The 21,734-nt window shown below is 41.2% G+C and overlaps 1 protein-coding gene across 4 annotated transcripts in view; it reads right to left on the bottom strand.

Moving 5' to 3' along the window:
* Positions 1–987: 987 nt before the first annotated feature.
* MGAM (maltase-glucoamylase) overlaps positions 988–21,734 on the bottom strand; it is a 169,720-nt gene continuing 148,973 nt past the window's right edge. For all 4 annotated transcript variants that reach the window (XM_060196722.1, XM_060196721.1, XM_060196723.1 and 1 more), the window contains 8 exons: positions 20,572–20,720; positions 18,953–19,037; positions 17,472–17,528; positions 12,973–13,097; positions 8,272–8,360; positions 6,650–6,699; positions 5,912–6,082; positions 988–2,099 (listed from right to left, as the gene is read on the bottom strand). In XM_060196722.1, the coding sequence (XP_060052705.1) occupies positions 2,022–2,099; positions 5,912–6,082; positions 6,650–6,699; positions 8,272–8,360; positions 12,973–13,097; positions 17,472–17,528; positions 18,953–19,037; positions 20,572–20,720 (804 nt within the window). In that variant the 3' untranslated portion in view covers positions 988–2,021. The remainder of the gene's footprint in view (positions 2,100–5,911; positions 6,083–6,649; positions 6,700–8,271; positions 8,361–12,972; positions 13,098–17,471; positions 17,529–18,952; positions 19,038–20,571; positions 20,721–21,734) is intronic.

Raw genomic sequence — 21,734 nt, 5'->3', positions numbered from 1 at the left:
ATTATTTTAATAATTAGCACATACTGTCAATTTATATTCTGTAGACTAAATTAAGCATGACATATGAGTATAAAGGCTGAATCTGGCTTCTTGATGTTTGATAAAAAGAAAACTATCAGGCCAGGTGGTGGCGCACCTGGTTGAGCGCACATGTTACAATGCTCAAGGACCCAGGTTCAAGTCCCCAGTCCTCACCTGCAGGGGGAAAGCTTCACAAGTGGTGAAGCAGTGCTGCAGGTGTCTCTCTGTCTCTCACCCTCTCTATCCCTCCCTTCCCTCTCGATTTCTGACTGTCTCTATCCAATTAATAAATAAAGATAATAAAAAAGAAAGAAAACTATTTAGGTAAGTATATACATATTCATTTTTAATACAAGCATTTTCAGGTTGTTCTAAGAGGAAGTATTCCTGTTGAATCCTAAGTTATAATTTTCTGTGTCCAAAATTAGAAATATCTTGTGTCTTAATAGTACTACAAATTCTATTTTATTTTTGTCAGAATTAAAGTTACCATATATAGAAACTGCTGTGATGATTAAAACAATATTCCAAGTGCATCCCTCTTCAAAACTAAATCTTCATTAAAACCCACACCCTAGGTGTTTGAAAAAGGGTAGATAAGGGGCCAGGCGGTGCCACATTTGGTTAAATGAACACGTTATCGTGCACAAGGACCCAGGTTCAAGCCTCTTGTCCCCACCTACAGGGGATCAGCTTCATGAGTGGTGAAGCAGGGCCGCAGGTGTCTCGATCTCTATCCCTCTCTATCTCCTCCTTCACCTCTCAATTTCTCTCTGTCTTTATCTAATAAATAAAATAAAATAAATTTAAAAATTGGATAATCAAAAAGCAGATTCTTCTCCTAGAGAGTAGACTACCAGCAATTCAGATGCCCCCAAAGAACAAGACTCACTTACAAAAGTTTTCTGAACAAGAAGTCTTAATCCCAAAGTAGATTGCCCATGCTTAAAATATCACAAAATGTACTTGTGAGTTTTATGTATTTATTTTTCTCCCGTGTCGAAGGCACATGCATTTCTGTGGACTGTGGGGAAAGCATATTAGGCACTGAACAGAGAAACACAAGTTTACACATTTCAAGCCTCTCTCTGCAAACCTAGGCTATTTTTCCCATCCAAACTTCTTTCAGTCCTATCTGTTTAAATCTCACCCTCATTCCCTTTTCCATATGATAAGACTTTCCCTAACCTTTCCTCAGGCTTTCAAGTGAGTTGGCTCCTCCCTTCTCCTCTCCATGAAGTGGCCACTCTTAATATTTCTCTGTCACCTTCCTCCTTGTCACGCTTATTTTTATCATCATTCTTTCTCATAAATCTTCCTTTCTTTATTTTCCCCCTAATTCCACATATCCAGCCTATTTTCTTCCGGTCCCAACAATTTAATAGTGCATTCTTCCTAGAGAGTCTTGTGAGATATTCATGAACTCTATTTTTAAAAAAATTATTTATTACTAGATAGAGACAGAAATAAATTGAAATGGAAGGGACAGATAGAGAGGGAGGAAGACAGAGAGACACCTGCAGCCCTGCTTTACCATTTGTAAAGCTTCCCCGTACCAGTTGGGGACCAAGGACTTGAACCTGAGTCCTTGTGCACTGTATTGTGAGTGCTTACCCTAGTGTGCCACAGCCTGGACCCTAAGGAATTCTAGAGCCTAGCATTGTACAAGGAGATTTTTCTTGTGCATTTAGCAAAAGAGGAGTCCTTTATCCTAATTACACAGTCTCCCAAATACCATCCTTAGTGCTTCTTCGGTAGATGTGATGTGACCCATTGATACCATACTAGCCACACAGAAACTCTTGAGGTAACACAAAGATTTTTTCCACACCCCCCTGCTTCCTAACCTACAGGGCTAAGACAGAGACTAAACACACAGCAAAACTTATAGGACATTTCCTCAGACTGGGCGTTCACTCATCAAGCAGCAACACAGGTTCATTTTATAAGCATGAAGGAGACGGAATTTCAAAGCAGCATCATGGTCTTGCTCTAGCAGTTCATGGGTTGTTTGTCCATGTCAGTGATTTAAAGTTTCGTATGCTGACCATTTCAGTGACCACATTGATCTTTAACACCTGTTGGGAACCAAATGGAGAGAACTGAGCATTTAGTGCTTGAATATCCTCCACTCAAACAAAGCAACCAAGGGCTCATACAACACCCTGATGATTTCACAACCCATTAATACCTAGTTGCCAGACTACCCTTAAGTTTTCAGGTAGAGGAGAGTGTTAGGTACTTATTTCCACCACAAATATCACTCTGGGGAAATGGAAATGGTACAAAATGCAGTCTCTGCAGAGAGGCAGGTGTGCAGAGGAAGTAGGGAGAATGTTCTCATTTCCACCCCTCAGAGCACTCCACGTATCCCCTCACAGAACATTGAAGTTTGCCCATAAGAGTTCAGTGTGAGGCCAGGAGTTAGTGCAGCGGTTGTAGCACATATGGTGCAAAGTGCAGGGAGCGGCGTAAGGCTCCCAGTTGGAGCCCCCTGGCTCCCCATCTGCAGGGATGGGGGTAAGGGTCACTGCCCAGGCGGTGAAGCAGGTCTGCAGACATCTATCTTTCTCTTCCCCTCTGCTTTCCCATCCTCTCTAGATTTCTCTGTCTTATTGAACGGCAACATCAGAATGACGACAACAAGAGCAACAAAATGGAAAAAATAGATTCCAGGAGCAGTGGATTCATAGTGCAGGTACTGAGCCCCAGCGATAACCCTGAAGGCAAAAAAAAAAAAAAAAAAGAGGAGACTGTTCAGTGTTTGGAGCAGGGTTATGGAGCACTGGGTAGAGCGCACACATTATCATGCACAAGGATCTTGGTTTGAACCCCTGAGCCCCCAGCTTCAGGTGGGAGAGGGGAGAAGAAGCTTCACAAATAGTGGGGCAGCGCTGCATGTATCTCTTGTTTTCTCTCCCCTTCTCTATCTTCCCCTCCCCTTTCAATTTCTTTCTGTCCTGTAAATAATAATAACAAATAAAAAGGGGGGGATAAATCAATGACACAACTGGTAAAGGAGCTTAAGTGACCATGTGTGAGGATCTGAGTTCGAACCCCTGGTCCTCTCCTGAAAAGGGAAGCTCCACAAAGTGTTGAAACAGATTGCAGGGGTTTTCCCTTCCCTTCCCTTCCCTTCCCTTCCCTTCCCTTCCCTTCCCTTCCCTTCCCTTCCCTTCCCTTCCCTTCCCTTCCTTTTCCTTTCCCCCTATCTTATGCTATTTCTCTCTGTGTCTCTCATAGAAGGAAAGAAAGGAATGAAATGATTGATGAAGCCACTAGGAGCCATCATGCAGGCACTAAGCCTAGCAGAACCCTGGTAGCCAAAAAAGAAAAAAAGTTTCTTGGAAATGCAGAATCACCATGCAGGTGCAGAGTTCTAGTAATAACCCAAGTGGAAATACTTACTTATTTCTTACTGAATTAGTTAATTAATGTTCAATATCTCCCATCTAGTGAGGTGATCCAGTGGTAAAAAAGTCTGTCTTGTGTGAGTGTGGGTTCAATCCTAGTACTATGTAAAAACAGCAAAGAAAAAACCAACCAGAACTTTCTTTTTTTTTTCCTTTTGGATGGTACAGTGGTGTTTCTCCAATTCTCTCATGAAAAAAGAAAATAGGGGAGTCAGGCAGTAGCGCAATGGGTTAATTGCAGGTGGTGCAAAGTGCAAGGACCAGCTCGGCTCCCCACCTGCAGGGGAGTCGCTTCACAGGTGGTGAAGCAGGTCTGCAGGTGTCTGTCTTTCTGTCCCCCTCTCTGTCTTCCCCTCCTCTCTCCATTTCTCTCTGTCCTATCCAACAACAACTATATCAATAACAACAATAACTACAACAATAAAAGAACAAGGGCAACAAAAGGGAATAAATAAATAAACAAGTTAAGGGTTGGGTGGTAGCACACCTGGTTAAGAACACAAATCGCCAAGTTCAAGGACCTGGGTTCAAGCCCCTATTCCCCACCTATATCCTGCTTCACTGCTTGTGTCTACCTGCAGGTGTCTATCTTTCTCTCCCTCTTTCTCATCTTCTCTCAATTTATTTCTGTGCTGTCTAATAAAAAGTTATAAAAAATAAAATTAAAATATTTCTTTGAAAAAATAAAATAAAATTGTATCATGTCCATGGCTCAATAGAAGAGCACTAGTTTGACCTCCAAACACAGATGATGATGATGATGATGATAATGATAACAGTAAAAGTAAATAAATATTTCAGCTTTTTTCTGAGCATGTAATTTCCATAAAATTCCACTATGTGTTGAACAGTTAGCTTGTGAGTCAAATCCATCAGTAAGTCAGCAGTAAAACTGGGCAAAGTCCGATACAGGTTCCTGGTAAAAATGGTTCCCCATTTTTGGTTAACAAGAAAACCACAATTGTGAAAAGAGAAAGGAAGCATCCAAAACTGAAAGCGAAAAGCTTATTTCAGACCCTGCAACCAGGAAGCATTATGAAAGAAAGAGAGCGGGGTGGAGGCAGCAGTAAGCACACAGGGAAAGGCTTCCTTTACGATGGGCAGTGAGAGTGAGAGTGATGGACTGTGGGAATCCCAAGGTGCCTTTGGGACTTGCATAGTTGACCTTCATAAAATTGAAAGCACCTTGCAATCTATAGGCTTCGAAATATGGACAAACACCTGTGCCTTTGTGAACTTCATTGTTTGTACTGGTTGAAAGAAAAGATGGGCACAGAGCATGTAAGGATTACTTTAGGAAGGAACAGAAGTCCTGACTCCCCACCTTCTGAGAGAAGCTTCACAAGCAGTGAAGCAGGGCTGCAGGTAGTATACAACAAAGTAGTGCGATAGCTATCTCTCTTTCTCTCTTCCTTGCTCTTTCCCCCTCCACTTTCAATTCCTCTCTGACCTATAAAATAAAACAAAAGGGAAAGAAAGGTAAACATGGCCACTGGGAATGGCAATGAAAAAAGAAGGAAGAGGAAGAGAAGGAGGAAGAGGAGGAGGGGAAGGAGGAGAAAATAGATAAAAAAAAAAAAGGAGGGGAGAGACAGAGTTCTAGAGACAGTGCTGGGAAGGTCTTTATGAAATGCTGTATAAATCTACAGACATCCCACCCTGAACACGTCTGATCTCTCTCTTTCTCTCTCCCCTCTATCTGTAAAAAAAAAAAGACTAAAGAAAGAGAAGGTCAGGAGTGGTAGAATCATACAGGCACTAAACCTCAGTATGTTCCTGCTGGAGAGAAAGAAAGAGGAAAGGAAGAAGAAAGGCAGGCAGGCAGGCAGGCAGGCAGGCAGGCAGGCAGGAAGGAAGGAAGGAAGGAAGGAAGGGGAGGGAGGGAGATAAAGGGACAGAAAGAAAGAAAATGAAGGCAGACAGGCAGGCAGGCAGGAAGGGGCTTTAAATAATAGGAAAATTTTATGGCCTATGCCTCTCTATTTTCCTTTGTGGCACAGGATAAAATGAAGCACTTTTAAACATATGGTACCTTCTTTGGATTGACTAAAGGAGGTCAAACTAGTTGGGAAGCTGAAGTGAAGGAGCAAAGACAAGGTTTTAGGTAAGTTCAAGGACAAGAAGACACATGCTATAGATCCTCACTTCCACATTATGAGAAACCTTCCTTCCTTCCTTCCTTCCTTCCTTCCTTCCTTCCTTCCTTCCTTCCTTTCTTCCTTCTTTCTCCTTTCTTTCTTTCTTTCTTTCTTTCTTTTTTCTTTCTTTCTTTCACTCTTTCTTTTTTCTCTCTTTTTTTCTTTCTTGCTTCCTTTTTCCCTTCAGCTCTGTGCTGTCTGCTCTGGACACATTTAAAACAGAGAGATTACTCAAAGGGCTTACAAAATTGGCTATCATTTGTAAAAGAAGCAGGCAGTGGTTACACAATATCACAAGGTTGGGAACTTGCACTCAAGAGTTCTTTTCTGGTCACAAACCTGAGATGTAGCAGTGTAGCTGACTTTGGGTGTGATGACCCTGCTGAGCACAGTCATGTTGACAATGGGAGTAGAGATACTGGCCACTCCCCAGATTTCAATGGAACTCAAGAGCACAGAGTTTCCACGACTGAAATATCCATCGAAAATGATGTGATTCTCCAGTGTGTTCTATTTGTTTGGGGAGATAAAAGAAACAGAGAGAAAATAGTATTTAGCAAAATTCACTCCCATGTTTCCAAAGTCCTTTTGAGGTCTAAATGCAAAGCAGGAAGCTGAACAATTTCCAAGTCACCATCTTCTGTCCTTTGAGAGTGCAGACTAGTTTCAGAACTCTAGCTTCTGATGCCATATACCCTCCAACTCTGATCTGGGTAAGTGCCTGCAAGATCTCTACAGCAGACATGAACTCTAAGGAGACAGAGTGGTCACAATCTCATGTTCTGCCTGTAGCCAATCGTGCCTACTAGTTCATGGCATTATAGAAACAACATGACATAGAAACAGTCTGTCCATATTTGCTTTGGAGAACTGGAAAACATTACTGGTGAAATACAAAGGGGTTTGTTCTGGGAGTAAGCTAAACCTCTATCTGGATTCTAGCAGAGAGAAGGGATGCACATTATCAAGATGAACTGTGAGGAGAATCTAGGTACTATTTTTATGCCCTTATACTATCCCACATCCTCCTAAACCTACAGAACTCTAATCTCCCTACCTAGCTGCAGTCACACTCACCTTGCTGACATTGAGTTTGGCCAGGAAATAGAGTCCATTTTCATAAGTATCTGTAAATAAGCAACAAGGTAAACAGTAGCTGGAGTCACGCTTTAGATTCACATTGCTTTCTTGACTTGTTTGAGAAAATAGAAACCATTTTTGTTTTATTATTTTTTTTACTAGAGTTCCACTGCCTCCAGCCTTGGTATATACAAAACATTGGAAAGTAATGTGCATTGGTGTGATTTACTTAATAGTCATCTCATGGGATGCAGGTTCTTAAAATTACACTCAAGGGGATAGGTGGTGGCACACCTGTTTGCACTTGCTAGTCTCCTGAGGAAAAGGGTCATTGTTTCAAGTGAGTTTTTACTATATCCTTTGAAGTACCTTAATATTCACCCAAGTGTTGTGTTGTATGCCTTGAGGGCTGAAATACATGGTAGAGTTCTTGAGTTTGGGACACAAACTCTTGGTCCCCTTACCCTTGTTCTTATGCATTCAAAATTTATTCCTTATTAGAAAAGCAATGTGCTGGGGGCAGAGAGTGGCACACCTGGTTAAGTGCACACACTATAGTGTGCAAGGACCTGGGTTCAAGCCCCTTGTCCCCGCCTGCAGGGGGAAAGCTTCATGAGTGGTGAAACTGGTCTGCAGGTGTCTCACAGCCTCTTCCCCTCTATATCTCCCTCTCCACTCTCAATTTCTTTCTGTCTCTATCCAATAATAAGTAAATAATAGATTTTAAAAAGAAAGGAAAAAAATCTTTTAAAAAAATCACACTCAATTCACATCTTTCTTGTGGCCTACCAAGTCTACCATCTTCTGGTCACCTCAGGATTCCCAGGTTCTTTCTACAATATGTGTACATATGTGTATTAGCACACACATTCACACACACACACACACACACACACACACACACACACACACACTACATCACAAATACCATCTCTAATGTCTCTATTAGTTTATCTGAGGCAGTATTAGGAAATTTTCTAACTAGTTTCCATCGAACAACAACAACAACAACAAAGAAAACCCTTTTGTGTTCTTTATCCATAACTTAACTGATAAAGGCAATGACTTTTTTTATATTTATTTATTTATCTATCTATTAGATAGAGATAGCCAGAAATCAAGAGGGAAGGAGGTGACAGGGAGAGAAACAGAGAGACAAAAAGACAGGTAGCCCTGCTTCATCAGTTATAAAGATTTCCCTCTTCAGGTGGGGACTGGGGCCTTCAACCCAGGTCCTGTGCATTGTAACCTGTGTACTCAACCAGGTATGCCACCACCTAGCCCCATGGCTTTCTTACTGAAAGAATAAGTTGTCTGGTTGGTGAATATTCCTTGGATCATAAACTATATGGATGTGTATCTCAGTTAACTATAAAAGTATTTTCTTTCTTTTTCCCAACCTGTCTCCATAGTGAATTAAAACAGTTGGATAACAGTGAGACATTCAGTTCAGCGTCATTTACACATAGAAATCATGTACAAAATAAATGTATGAAACAATTAAGAGTAATAAATGGTGTAATTAAAATGCAAACATGGAAAATGAAAACAAAAGTCTGTAACGTACACAGAAATCTAGTACATGGTATTGGCATGAATGTAAAGCTACCCTTACTCACCGATGCTTTTCCCATCATCCCAGAAGAGCCACCCTTGAGCTGTCCCATCATCATCCAAGGCAACTTTATAGCCCATGTAATTCTGACGGCTGTGGTGAGATAGGAGAGAGAGAGACATTGGTTCAAAACAAAGCTATAAAATAAGAGTTTTCATAAAAGCACAATAAAAGTACTTCATGGTATAAAGATTGCTGCTAGGGTGTGGAAGTGTACCCATCTTATCCTATAGTCTTGTCAATATTTCCATTTTATAAATATTTTTTTTAAAAAAAGAAACAGGCTGGGAATATAGATAAACCTATCAATACCCATCTCCAGTGGAGAAACAGTTACAAAAACCAGACCCCCCACCTTCTGCACCCTATAATGATCCTGGGTCCATGCTCCCAGAGGGATAAAATAGGAAAGCTTCCAATGGAGGGAATAGGATATGGAATTCTAGTGGTGGGAATTGTGTGGAATTGTACCTCTCTTATCCTACAGTCTTATTGAGTAAAAATATAAATAATTTAAAAAACATTGTGGATCTGTTTTAGAATATTTTGTTTATTGATTTGTGAGAGAAAGAGAAAAGAGAGAGACAGACAGACAGAGAGACAGAGAGAGAGAGCCAGAGCATCATTCTAGTATAGCATATGCAATGCCAGAGAATGAACTCACAGAACCAGGTGATGGTGCACATGGCTGAGAGCACATGTTAATGATATGCAAGGACCCAGGTTCGAGTCCCCAGTCCACACTATCATGGGGAGAGCTTTGTGAGTAGTGAAGCAGTGCTTCAAATGTCTCTCTTTCTCTCTTCCTATCTTCTCCTTCCCTCTTCATTTCTGGCTGTCTCTATCTAGTAAATAAATAAAGATACTTTAAAAAAAGAGAGAAAGAGAATGAATTCATTATTTCAGGCTTGAGAGTCTAATGTCTTATCCACTGTACCACCTGAGAACTGCTCTTATAATCTGCTTCTAACTCTGTCTTCATCATTTATACAATTTCATATCAGGAGTGAATGAAAAACAAGGAGGATTTTTTTTTCCATTGAAGACTGTAGAAGTCTAAGAGTAACTACCAGAAAACTCAAAGTTTCCTCTCTTTTTTTATTCGAGAAAAAACTTGGTATTACTATCCTCTTGTTTCATGACCTAATTTCTCCAACACACGTAAACTATTGGCAAAAACCCTAAGTTGTCTGGTATTTATATAAACCTTGGTAGGAAATTAACAGGGTTTCTAAATATTTATTTATTTTAACATTTTTATTTATTCTTGGATCGAGACAGAGAGAAACTGAGATGAGAGAGGGATAAAGACAGAAAGACACCCACAGCTCTGCTTCACAACTTGTGAAGCTCTCCCCCTGCAGTTGGGGACTATGGGCTTGAACCTGGGTCCTTGTACACTATAATTTGTACACTCAATGAAGTGCGCCACCAGCCGGCCCATAAAATGTTTATTTTTATATAGAACAAACATGGATTTTTTTTATCTATGGTAAGGAGGAAGAGACAGAGAGAGAAAGATGTCACAACACCAAAGCTTCCTCAGTGCAGGGGGGGCCTGACTTGAACTTAAAGCAAGCACGTGGCAAAGCAGGCACAATCACCAAGTGTTATCAAGACATGGACTATTCTCCCATTTCACCAAGTGTTATCAAGATGTGGACTATTCTCCCATTCCAACTGCTGAACAGCTGTGTGACTCTGGGTCTATCATGTTACTTACTTACTTTATTTATTTAATGTATTTATAAAAAGGAAACACTGATAAAACCATAGAATAAGAGGGGTACAACCCCACATAATTCCCACCACCAGAACTCCATATCCCATCCCCTACCCTGATAGCTTTCCTGTTCTATAACCCTCTGGGAGTATGGACCCAAGGTCATTATGGGATGCAGAAGGTGGAAGGTCTGGCTTCTGTAATTGCTTCCCTGCTGAACATGGGTATTGACAGGTTGATCCAACTCCCCGCCTGTCTCTCTCTTTCCCTAATGGTCAGGGTTCTGGGGAATCAGAGCTCCAGGACACATTGGTGGGGTTGTCTGTCCAGGGAAGTCTGGTTGGCATCATGGTAGCATCTGGAACCTGGTGGCTGAAAAGAGAGTTAACATACAAAGCCAAACACATTGTTGACCAGTCATGAGCCTAAAGGCTGGAATAGTGTGGATTAAGAGTTGGGGAAGTCTCAGTTTTATAGATAGCTAGTAAGCATATTTTAGTTATATTCCAAAGGGCTTGTGGCTATACTAATTTTTTTTTTACTCCCTGAACCTGAACTCTGATATGCAGGTGGATCCAAGTCTAGAGAGATGATGTCATGGCTAGAAAAAGGATCAGAAAGCTGGATCAGGGAAGAGAGTAGCAAATATGGGAAAGCTGTATAAATATTGCTGACTCTAAACCCCATTGATTTGATCTGATCTGGGGCCCATATTCAGCTTAGAAGCCTATGTGACCTCTGCATCCCTGTAGATCTCAGCTCACATTCTGTGGTCATGAGTAGGAACGTTCCAAGCTGCCCCAATTTCAGAACCCATCTTCCTCAGGTGGAACACAGAGTATGTTGTCCAGCCTCCCTTTGGAGGATGGAACATTCTCTACCATTGTTGATCCAAGTTGAGGGCAAGGTCCTATGGGGACCCACAAGGGGGTCTATTGTGTTAATAGAAATGATCGGTAACAATGGAGAGAGGGATTTATTTGAGGTCTAGGTCCATCATGTCTGTTTGGGCATCTCAGGACTCCACACTAGGGCTCCAGCTGGGATGGCCTGATAGTATCAAGTTACTTCTTTGTGACACTCTACAAAATGGGTTAAAAGCAATACTTCAACCATATGTCTTAGTATGTACTTTTTTTTTTTTTTACTTTTTTAAGAAATAATAGATATTCCAAAAGGCCTGTGGCTATACTAGTGGTTTTGGTTTTCCCCCTGTGCTTGAAATCTGATATGCAGGTGGAGCCAAGTTATTATCTGGGGAGATGTTTTCATGGCTGGAAAAAGGACCAGAAAGCTGGATCAGGGAAGAGAGTAGCTCCCAAATATGGGGAAGGTGTATAAATATTGTTGACTGTAAACCACATCGATTTTATCTGATCTGGGGCCCAAATTCAGCTGAGGAGCCTATGTGACCTCTGCATCCCTCTAGATCTGACCTCACATTCTGTGGTCATAAGCAGTCCCAATATCAGGACCTTGATCTACAAAACGGAGACCACCCCTGCCAACTCTTCATCTGCACTATTCTAGCCTTTAGGTTCATGATTAATCAGCAGTGTGTTGGCTTTCTATGTTAACTCTCTTTTCAGCCACCAGGTTCCAGATGCTACCATGATGCCGATCAGACTTCCCTGGAAAGACAACCCCTACCAATGTGTCTTGGAGCTCTGATTCCCCAAATCCCCACCCTACTAGAGAAAGAGAGAGGCAGGCTGGGAGTATGGATCGACCTGTCAACACCCATGTTCAGCTGGGAAGCAATTACAGCAGCCAGACCTTCTACCTTCTGCCTCCCACAATGACCCTGGGTCCATGCTCCCAGAGGGTTAAAGAATGAAAAAAAAGGAAAATAGGAAAGCTTTCAGGGGAGGGATGGGGGGAATTGTGTGGTGTTGTATCCCTCTTATCCTATGGTTTTGTCAGTGTTTCCTTTTTATAAATAAATAAAAATAAATAGATAAATATTCATTGTCAAAAGAAAAAAAGAATAGATAATAAACAAAAGCCCTATACTAGTAAAGTTCTAACCCCATATCAAGCATGCAGCTAATGTCTGAAGCTTTTATTAGTGAACATATAGACTTTTATCTAGAATTTCTGCATTTTATAGAAACAAAATATCAACCTCAGGGTTTTGAATTTTGTTTTGTTTTTCTGCTTTCGGGGTTATTGCTGAGGCTCTTTACTGGCACTACAAATCCACTGCTCCTGGTGGCCAGTTTTTTTGTTTTCCATTTTAGTCAACAGTATAGAGAGAAACTGAGAGGGGATTGAGAGGGGGCCATGTGTAGATCCCAGTCTGAGCCCTGGGAGCACCTGTCGGTGATGGTATCTCTCTTCTCTCTATCTCTCTGTACCACTCTATCTGTCACTGCCTTTCATCTTCAGTCTAGAAGAAAGAAAAGAAAAACAAACAAACAAAAAAAACAGCTGCTGGAAGTGGTGGAGTTATGCAGGCACTGAGCCCCAGAAATAACCTTGTTGACAAAAAATATTAACAATAATCCAAGCAGTCTTCAAACACTAGCATTAATCATGGTACCCTTTTTTAATTAATTAATTAATTTTGGCTAAGGTTAGAAAGAAATTAAGAAGGGGAAATAGAGATAGAGAGAAAGAGAGAGAACTATAGCACTGCTTCACCTCTTGTGAAATTCCCCTTTTGTAGGTGGGAACTGGAGCTTGAATCCAAGTTCTTGTACATTGTAACATGTGTGCTTTACCAGGTGAGCCACTGCCCGGCCCCATAATCATGGTTACTTATGCTAAGGTCCATTTCAATTACCATTTATCAGTTTATCATCTCACAGATTGCAACATTTCAAAGAGTACAGAGATTCAAAAAAATTAAAACACAAACAAGCAAAAGTGTTTAGTAAAATTGTTTTAGGGCCTGAAGTTACTGCTTATAAATCAGTGAGCTTCCCCAGGATATGAGGGTGAATCTGGGGTGCAAAGGAGAAACCCAGTCCCACCACTCACCTTAAGAAGGTGTTCTGTTCAGGTTCTTGCCAGGGCAGGATGTATCCCCCGCGAACGTGAAGGTTGATGTGTTCCAGAGGGGCATCCAAAGTGACCCACTCTCCTCTTTTGCCAGTGTCCACACCCTGTGGGGCAAAAGAAAGTTAGCAATGATAAGGGAGAAATGGCAGACATTTTATCCATGACTCTGAACTCGGCACCTGTTCCCGATCCATCTTGACATGCCCTTTACTGTCACATGATCCCAGCTGACAAGTGAAATATCTTGCATGGTTGCCCTAACAGCATGTTATGATCCTTGGACTTTCAGGGCATCTATATCCTATGCCACTGGTGATCATAGTATGAAAGATCTTGTTTTTGTCAGAGAATGTTACTACAGAAACTCAAGGCATCCTTTCATTCCTGTCCTGACTTTTTTTTTTTTTTGCCTCCAGGATTATGGCTGGGGCTTGGTGCCAGCACTACAAATCCACTGCTCCTGACAGCCTTTTTTTTTCCCTCTATTTTATTAGATAGGACAAAGAGAAATTGAGAGGGGAAATAGAGAGGGAAAGATAAAGGCAGACACCTGTAGACCTGCTTCACCACTCGTAAAACATCCTCTGCTCATGGGGAGAAGAGGCTTGATCCCTGATCCGGTCCTTGCACTGGTCCTTGTGCATAGTACTATGTACTTAACCAGATGTGCCACTGCCCAGCCCCCTCCTGTTGACTCCTCATCCACTCCGTATCATTATATGTCTAGAGTTTTTCTTTCACTTTCTCTCCATCTTTATGCACTGGCTCTGCTCCTACCACTTTGGGGCAGAAAAGATTAAACTGAGATGACTTATCTTTAACTCACTGTATCTTTCTTTATGTTTAATGTGTTTATCTTGCTTGACATGGAGAAGTATTTTCTCACTTCCAGATGATAATTCTGCATTTACCAGAAATTGTTCTTCCACTTTTTTCACGTTGCAGCAGAAACTCTCAACTTCAGCATTCTGGGCATGCAAGACTATATAATTCCCTAGACAATTCACTGTGGTGGATGTCTGCTTGTGATCTGGGGGTGCTAACATTCACCACATTGTTGCAACCCATAGTTGACAGTAATACCTCCTGCTAGTACTTCCTCCCAATTTAAGAACTGACATGGATGGGGGCCAGACCATGGTGCACCAGCTGAAGCATGAATATTACTATGCACAAGTACCCATGCAAGGATAAGGGTTCAAGCCCTAGCTTCCCACCTGCAGGGAGTCCACTTCATGAGTGGTAAAGCAAGCCTGCAGGTGTCTATCTTTCTTCTTCCCTCTCTAGCTCCCTGTCCTCTCTCAATTTCTCTCTGTCTTATTGAATAAAATGGAAAGTAAAAAATAAAGAAAAAATGGCCTCTAGGAACAGTAGATTCATAGTGTAGGCACTGGGCTCCAGTGATAACTCTGGAGGCAAAAAAAAATTTTTTTTTTGACTTGGATAGTACTGGAGGGAAACATATGAAGTGAAATAAACCAAAAGAAGAAGGACAAATAGATGAAGGACATTCTCACTCATTGTATGACCTTAAGAAACAAAACAAGAAAAAATACAGAGTAAGACTGTGGGATAATTTAGCAGATCCAAGGACTCAAAGCAGAAAGGTGGCAGGGAGGGTAAACGAGGCTGGGTTGGCAGTGGGGTAAAAGGGGTCTGGGATCCCAGTGTCCTGTGGTAGAGGAAAAGGACAATTTAGTGGAGCATGTGGTGTACTGACAGCAAGTGGGGAGATATGAAACTGTACTTCTGAGACAAGAATACTCTAGTAAATCAACACTCACTCAAGAAAGTCATTGATGAAACAACTTCTTCACTTGTGTTCTCTGATGATCATTTCACACGGATTTAACCTGTATAGAACTATGTGGAGGGAGTGGGCAGTAGCGCATCGGGTTAAGCGCAGGTGACACAAAGCATAAGGACCGGTGTAAGGATCCCAGTTCAAGCCCCCACCCCCAGCTCCCCACCTGCAGGGGAAACACTTCACAGGCAGTGAAGCAGGCCTGCAGGTGTCTTTCTCTCCTCTCTGTCTTCCCCTCCTCTCTCCATTTCTCTCTGTCCTATCCAACAACGACATCAATAACAACAATAACTACAACCATAAACAACAAGCAGCAAAGGTACAACTGCATCCTGTCTCTCAGGTCTCTCTCCTTTCCCTCTTCCCTTCTGAATTGCTCTCCCTCCCTTCTTGCCTGCTGAATCCTTCAATATTCCCAAAGCATCCTCAAACACTCATCGTAGTTTAGAGATGGGAGTCGGGTGTAGCGCGGGTTAAGCGCAGGTGGCGCAAAGTGCAACGAACAGCATAAGGATCCCAGTTTGAGCCCCTTGCTCCCCACCCTGCACCACAGAATAGTTCCATACATGACAGAAAGGAGAGGAGTGGTAGTTAAATAATGTCACACTATTCTAATAATAATTCTCTTAAATAATAATAATTCTCCTATAAGCTAACAGTTTGATCTTAGGATAATTCTTTTTTTTAATTTTGTATTATCTTTATTTATTTATTGCCTAGAGACAGGCAGAAATTAAGATGAAGGAGGAGTAAGAAAGAGAGAGAGATATACCTGTAATCTTTCTTCACCATTTGTGAAGCTTCCCACCTGCAGGTGGGGATGGTAGGCTTGAACCTGGGTCCTTGGGCATTATAAAGTATGTGCTTAACCAGGTGTACCACCACCCAGCCCTGTGGGACTATGTGAAAGGTTGGTAGAGCTTAGGGGAGCTCTCCCATCCTTGGATGGAGGTCTGGAAAGACACCCCACTTGTTAGCCTCTCTCCTTATTGAGATGAGCCAAGAGGGAAAAGTCTCCCAGACTCAGTTTCTCCTTGTTAGTCTCTCAAGCTCACAGAAAGCCTACAAGCCTCTCACACTTATTTCCCCCTGCTAGCAGGCCAAATGGCTGCCTGCTTGAGGGTTTACTCAAAGTTCACACATTCGCTATAACTTCATCTTTTGATCATATAGAAGAACACACTACCATATACCCCTGCCAGCACCAGGCAGTGAGACCCCCATATTCTATTTCCTTGTTTTCTTTGATATCTGTGATTTACATCAAGTTTTGTTTTTCTTCTTCTCTACCTTACCTTACTGGTTTAACCCCTATGCCTTTCTCAAATACCTTTGGATAATCAACTTGCCTGCATCATGGAAACTAATTGTCTTGACCTTTATATATCTCATCAATTCTTGTCATACCAACACCCTACTATGAGGGCAAGCTGACCTTTAAGAAACCTGTAATTTCTGATATATGTGAAAATGTTCTTTTCTTAACTCAGTATAAGAGCCTGTACCCTTTTCCAAATAAATGGATGTTCATACCAGAATATCTCTCGATGTCTCTTTCTAATTCATGCAGCCACTAGAGCTGGTGAGGGAGTGTCAGAGGCTTATCGCCCTGGTTGGAGGCACTCCACGTGAGCCCCAGCACAACCCCAGGGGTAGCCCATAGGGTAATTCTATATTTAAGTTTTCTAAGTAACCTCAATACTGTTTTCCACAATGGCTATACCAATTTATAGTCACCTTTTCATTTTCAGTTATCCTACTCAAAATTTGCTTTTTCTTTCCTCATTCTTTTTTTTTCCTTTCTTGAATAGAGACATAGAGCAATTGAGAGAGATGCTTGCAGCACTATTTCACTGTTCATAAAGCTTCCTCCTTTCAGGCAGGATCTGGGGGCTTGAATCAGGGTGCACACTGTGTGTGCTCAACAAAGTGCACTATAGCCTAATACTTATTGTTGCTTATCTTCTTGGTAATAATCATTGACAGAGGTGGAGAAGATAAGTGTTATTTAGTGAAATAAGTCAGATGAAGACCTTCAACATCACTCACATATGGTAAAGAAACACAACAAATGAGCCAACAAAATGAAACAGCAATATCACTCCTATATATATACCCAAAGATTATGAAAACACTAGCATAAAAGGATATAAGCACCTCTCTGTTCATCAACTCATTTTTTTCCACAGCCAAATTATGGAAGCAACCTAAATATCTATTAGGAAGTTAATGTATAAAGGAATTATGGGATATATATATATATATATATATATATATATATATATATATATATGGAGAGATAGATTGCTCTACAATCAAATAGGATGAGATTGTATTGTTTGAGACAAAAATGAATGGCATGGGGTGGGGCAGGTGGTGGTTTGTCCTATCCAATAAAATGGATAAAACAAAGGAAAAAATGGCTACCAGGAGCAGCAGATTCATAGTGCTGGAACCAAGCCCCAGCAACTGGAGCAAAAAAAAAAAAAAAAAAAAGGCACTGAAGATAATTATGCTCAATTCAAATCCATCCCAAACTCTACACTGAAGGAAGCTTTGATGCTTTAGCCCCCCCTCTCCTCATTAAAAAAACAATGACTTACTCAAGATAACTAACCCAAACTTGGGCAAACTGCCATTTTACAAAATTGCATCAAACACCAGAAAGTCTTACCGTATAGTAGTCATACCAGCGGGCTCTAGGGAAATAGGCAGACACATTTCTGGCACCCTAAAATTACAGAACAAGCAAGACATGAACAGTTGGTTACTTTTTCCAGAGCAGAGGAAAACATGTCATAATGATGGTGACCTTGGACATATGTTTCATCTCTCCACAGGTCAACAAAGTTGAGGGAGTTTTCCTTTCCTTTTCAAATGAGAGATTTTTCAATGGTTTGCAAACTTTGGGAATCTAAGATTTTTTTTGGGGGGAGGGAGTGAGGAGGCATGGTTATTTGCTTGTATGTGTGTTCTTTTAAAAAAAAATATATATATATATATATATATTTATTGGGTAAAAACAGAGAGAAATTGAGAGGGGAGGAGGAGATAGAGAGGGGAGAGAGAGAGATACCTGCAGCCCTGCTTTACTAGTGAAGCTTTGCCCCTGCAGGTGGGGACTACGAGCTTGAACCGGGTCCTTGTGAGCACTTAAGCAGGTGTGCCACCATCTGGACCCCATACATGCATTCTTTAGAGAGACAATCTGAGCTAGAAGAAAATTTTGCAGATTTTGCGATACTATACTTGAAAAAATTTTGATTGAGCTATAAGTTTGGGAGATGATGCAATTAGCCAGAATCTCAATCAGAAGCCTAACTATGAGTAAAGCAAGTATAGAAATAGTCCTCCAACCTTGACAAATTCGTGTTAAGTGAAATAAGTCAGAACAGAAGGATGAATATGGGATGATCTCACTCTCAGGCAGAAGATGAAAAACAAGATCAGAAGAGAAAACATAAGCAGAACCTGAACTGGAAGTGGCATATTGCACCAAAGTAAAAGACTCTGGGATTTGTGGCGGGGGGTGAGGGGGGTGGGGGTGGGTTGGAGAACACAGGTCCAAAAAGGATGATAAAGGACCTAGTGGGGGTTGTATTGTTATATGGAAAACTGGCAAATGTTATACATGTAGAAACTATTGCATTTACTGTCGAATGTAAAACATTAATTCCCCAATAAAGAAATAAAAAATAAAATAAAATAAAAAAGAAATAGTCCTCCAAGAGAAACTCTCATAGAAGGCAGGAAGGATCTAATCACCAACAGATCTTGCACATTGCTGCAAAATATTTTTGCAAAGCTCTGTTTTCATGGTGAAAGAGAAATAAGTGAATGATTTATAGCACCTGTCTTCACATTATCCTTATTTCAGTTCTTGAAAAATGATAATATTTCTTCATTTATCATGTTTTTCACTCTACTAGTTATTCATTGAATATAAATTTGCTATTCTGACTTTATAGATAAGGATGTAAAGGACCAAGAAATGCCAAAGCAAATATTTTCAGCTCAGGAGACACTAAGTCAACTAAGAAGCCCAAACTCACAACTTCCCCCTTCCCGTACCAGACAAGGTTTCTCTTCCTTGTCCTATTCACAAGTCATTCCCATAATGAGGACCTTCTCCTCATCAGAAGCCCTATTACTCACAGCCTCCAAAACGGGGCTGACCAGGAAGGCTGGACCCAGCAGGAACTGACTGTCAATGTCCCAGGTCACCCGGTCTGACACAAACCTGCAAAGAGAAGCCACAATACCACAATCAGGATCTGAACATGGCAAATTCCACGCAAATACTATTCAAGTTCAGACCCATACCAGACACCCAGCTGCGTTCTACTCACTGTCTACTCCTTTCCTTGGTCTCCCATACTCAAACACAGACTCATTTTTACATGTCCTGTTATGAATCCCTAGAAACAATTCTCACCTACAAATACCTACCTGGAGATGATTGTGCTGACTGAAATAAGTTAAACAATGAAATACAATTCCTAGATGGTTCTGTTCACATATAGAGTTATACAGGTAATAAATTTTTTAATTTAAAAAATAATAACCAACCTGATTATTCTTAGACTTTGTGATTAGAATTAGAGGGAACAGGGAGGGGGGCAGAAGCAGGTAGAGAGATCCATTTGGTATGATGGCACAGGAGCTTTGGCAGTGGGTGTGGTAGGCTGAACACACACACATAAATGAGGAACTGTATTTCTAAAATATGATTCTATTATAAGACAATGCTAAATCAAAAGAAATGCAAATCTCATCACATTTTTATTTATATTTTGTATTTATTTATTCCCTTTTGTTGCCCTTGTTATTTTATTGTTATAGTTATTATTGTTGTTGTTATTGAAGTCCTTGTTGTTGGATAGGACAGAGAGAAATGGAGAGAGGAGGGAAAGACAGAGACGGGGAGAGAAAGATAGACACCTGCAGACCTGCTTCACTGCTTGTGAAGCGACTCCCCTGCAGGTGGGGAGCCGGGGGCTCGAACCAGGATCTTTATGCCAGTCCTTGCGCTTTGCGCCATGTGCGTTTAACCCACTGCGCTACTGCCCCATTCCCTAATCTCAGCACATTTAAGTGTGCTTCAAGCCTGGAATGATTTATTCTGTGACCTAATTCTGTGATTCTTCTTTCTATAAAAGATGAGTAGATCTTCATATGCCCAAACTGAAAATAAATCATTCCATGCTATACTGCAGCATTTACAAAAGAAATAATTTAATATTCTCTTTTATCAAAGACCTAGGGCATCAAAGACCTGGGACTGTGATAAAAGGAGGAATAAAGTGTGTTCTGTACTCAGACAGTTTCTGGTTAGGCAATTATGTCTTTTGCTTACTATGACAGAACTGTTATCTTTGACTGCCTCCCTAAAGAATGAGATTGTCAAGGGGGATGGGTTGTAGCACTCCAGTTTAAGCGCACATAGTGCAAAGCACAAGGACCAGAGCAAGGATCCCAGTTTGGGCCCCAGCTCCCCACCTTCAGGAGGGTCACTTCACAAGCAGTGAGCCAGGTCTGCAAGTGCTTATTTTTCTCTCCCACATTCTATCTTCCCCTACTCTCTTAATTTCTCTCTGTCTTAACCAACAATAGGCACTTGTATCACCAACAATAATAAGAGTAACAACAACAACAGACAAAGATGGCTGCCAGGAGCAGCATATTCATAGTATAGGCACCAAGCCCCAGCAATAATAAGCCTGGAGGCAAAAAAAAAAATGAGATTGTCATCAGAATCCCTGTTAAACACTCACTCCTGGAGAAGAGGTCGCACAACAGTGATGCCCTCGGTGTGGGCCTGGTGCATCAGGGTGTAAAGATATGGTAACAAGGTGTATCTGGTCTCCAGGACACTTCTGGAAATGTTTTTGAAGGCATCATCCCAGGACACAGGGTCTTGTCTCTGAAAGAGAAATATAATAAGGTACAGAGATCACTTTAAGGGTTCTGGGGAGTTAAGGAAGTGATTAAAAGTTGATTCCGAATGAACATTTCACAGAACTAACAAGAGAACAAGAAAAAGTTCAAGTAAACTACCCAGCTGCATGCCTTAAAGACTTAGAAAAAGAAGAGCAAAGGAACCCTAAAGCAACCAGAAGGGCTGAAATCACTAAAATTAGGGCAGAAATAAACAACATAAAACAAGAGAACCGGGAGTTGGGCGGTGGCGCAGTGGGTTAAGCGCACATGGCGCAAAGCGCAGGGACCGGGCGTAAGGATCCCGGTTCGAGCCCCCGGCTCCCCACCTGCAGGGGAGTCGCTTCACAGGCGGTGAAGCAGGTCTGCAGGTGTCTGTCTTTCTCTCCCCCTCTCTGTCTTCCCCTCCTCTCTCCATTTCTCTCTGTCCTATCCAACAACAAAGCAACGTCAACAATGGCAATAATAACCGCAACGAGGCTGCAACAACTAGGGCAACAAAAAGGAGGAAAAATGGCCTCCAGGAGCAGTGGATTCATGGTGCAGGCACAGAGCCCAGCAATAACCCTGGAGGAAAAAACAAACAAACAAACAAAAAAACAAAAAAAACAAGAGAACCATACAAAAAAAAATGAAGCTAAATGTTGGTTCTTTGAAAAAAATAAACAAATTGACAAATTCTTAGCCAGACTCAATAAAAAAAAAAAAAGTGGGGTGTGGAAAGAAGACTCAAATAAACAGAATTGTAAATGATAGGGAGGTATCACAAGACACCACTGAAACCGCAGAAATCATGTGAAGCTTCTATGAACAACTATATATCACCAAGCTAGAGAATCTGGTGGAAATGGAAGAATTCCTAGAAACATACACCCTTCCAAAACTGAACCAGGATGAACTGCAAAACCTAAATAGACCAATCACAGGCAAAGAAATTGAAACAGTTATTAAGAATCTTCCCCAAAATAAAAGGACTAGTTGTCTTTACAAATGAATTCTG

Source organism: Erinaceus europaeus, chromosome 8, assembly GCF_950295315.1.
Source record: "Erinaceus europaeus chromosome 8, mEriEur2.1, whole genome shotgun sequence".
NCBI classification, from domain to species: Eukaryota; Metazoa; Chordata; class Mammalia; order Eulipotyphla; family Erinaceidae; genus Erinaceus; species Erinaceus europaeus.
Note: the sequence above shows the minus strand (reverse complement) of the source record. Positions and strands in the feature narration are given on the sequence as shown.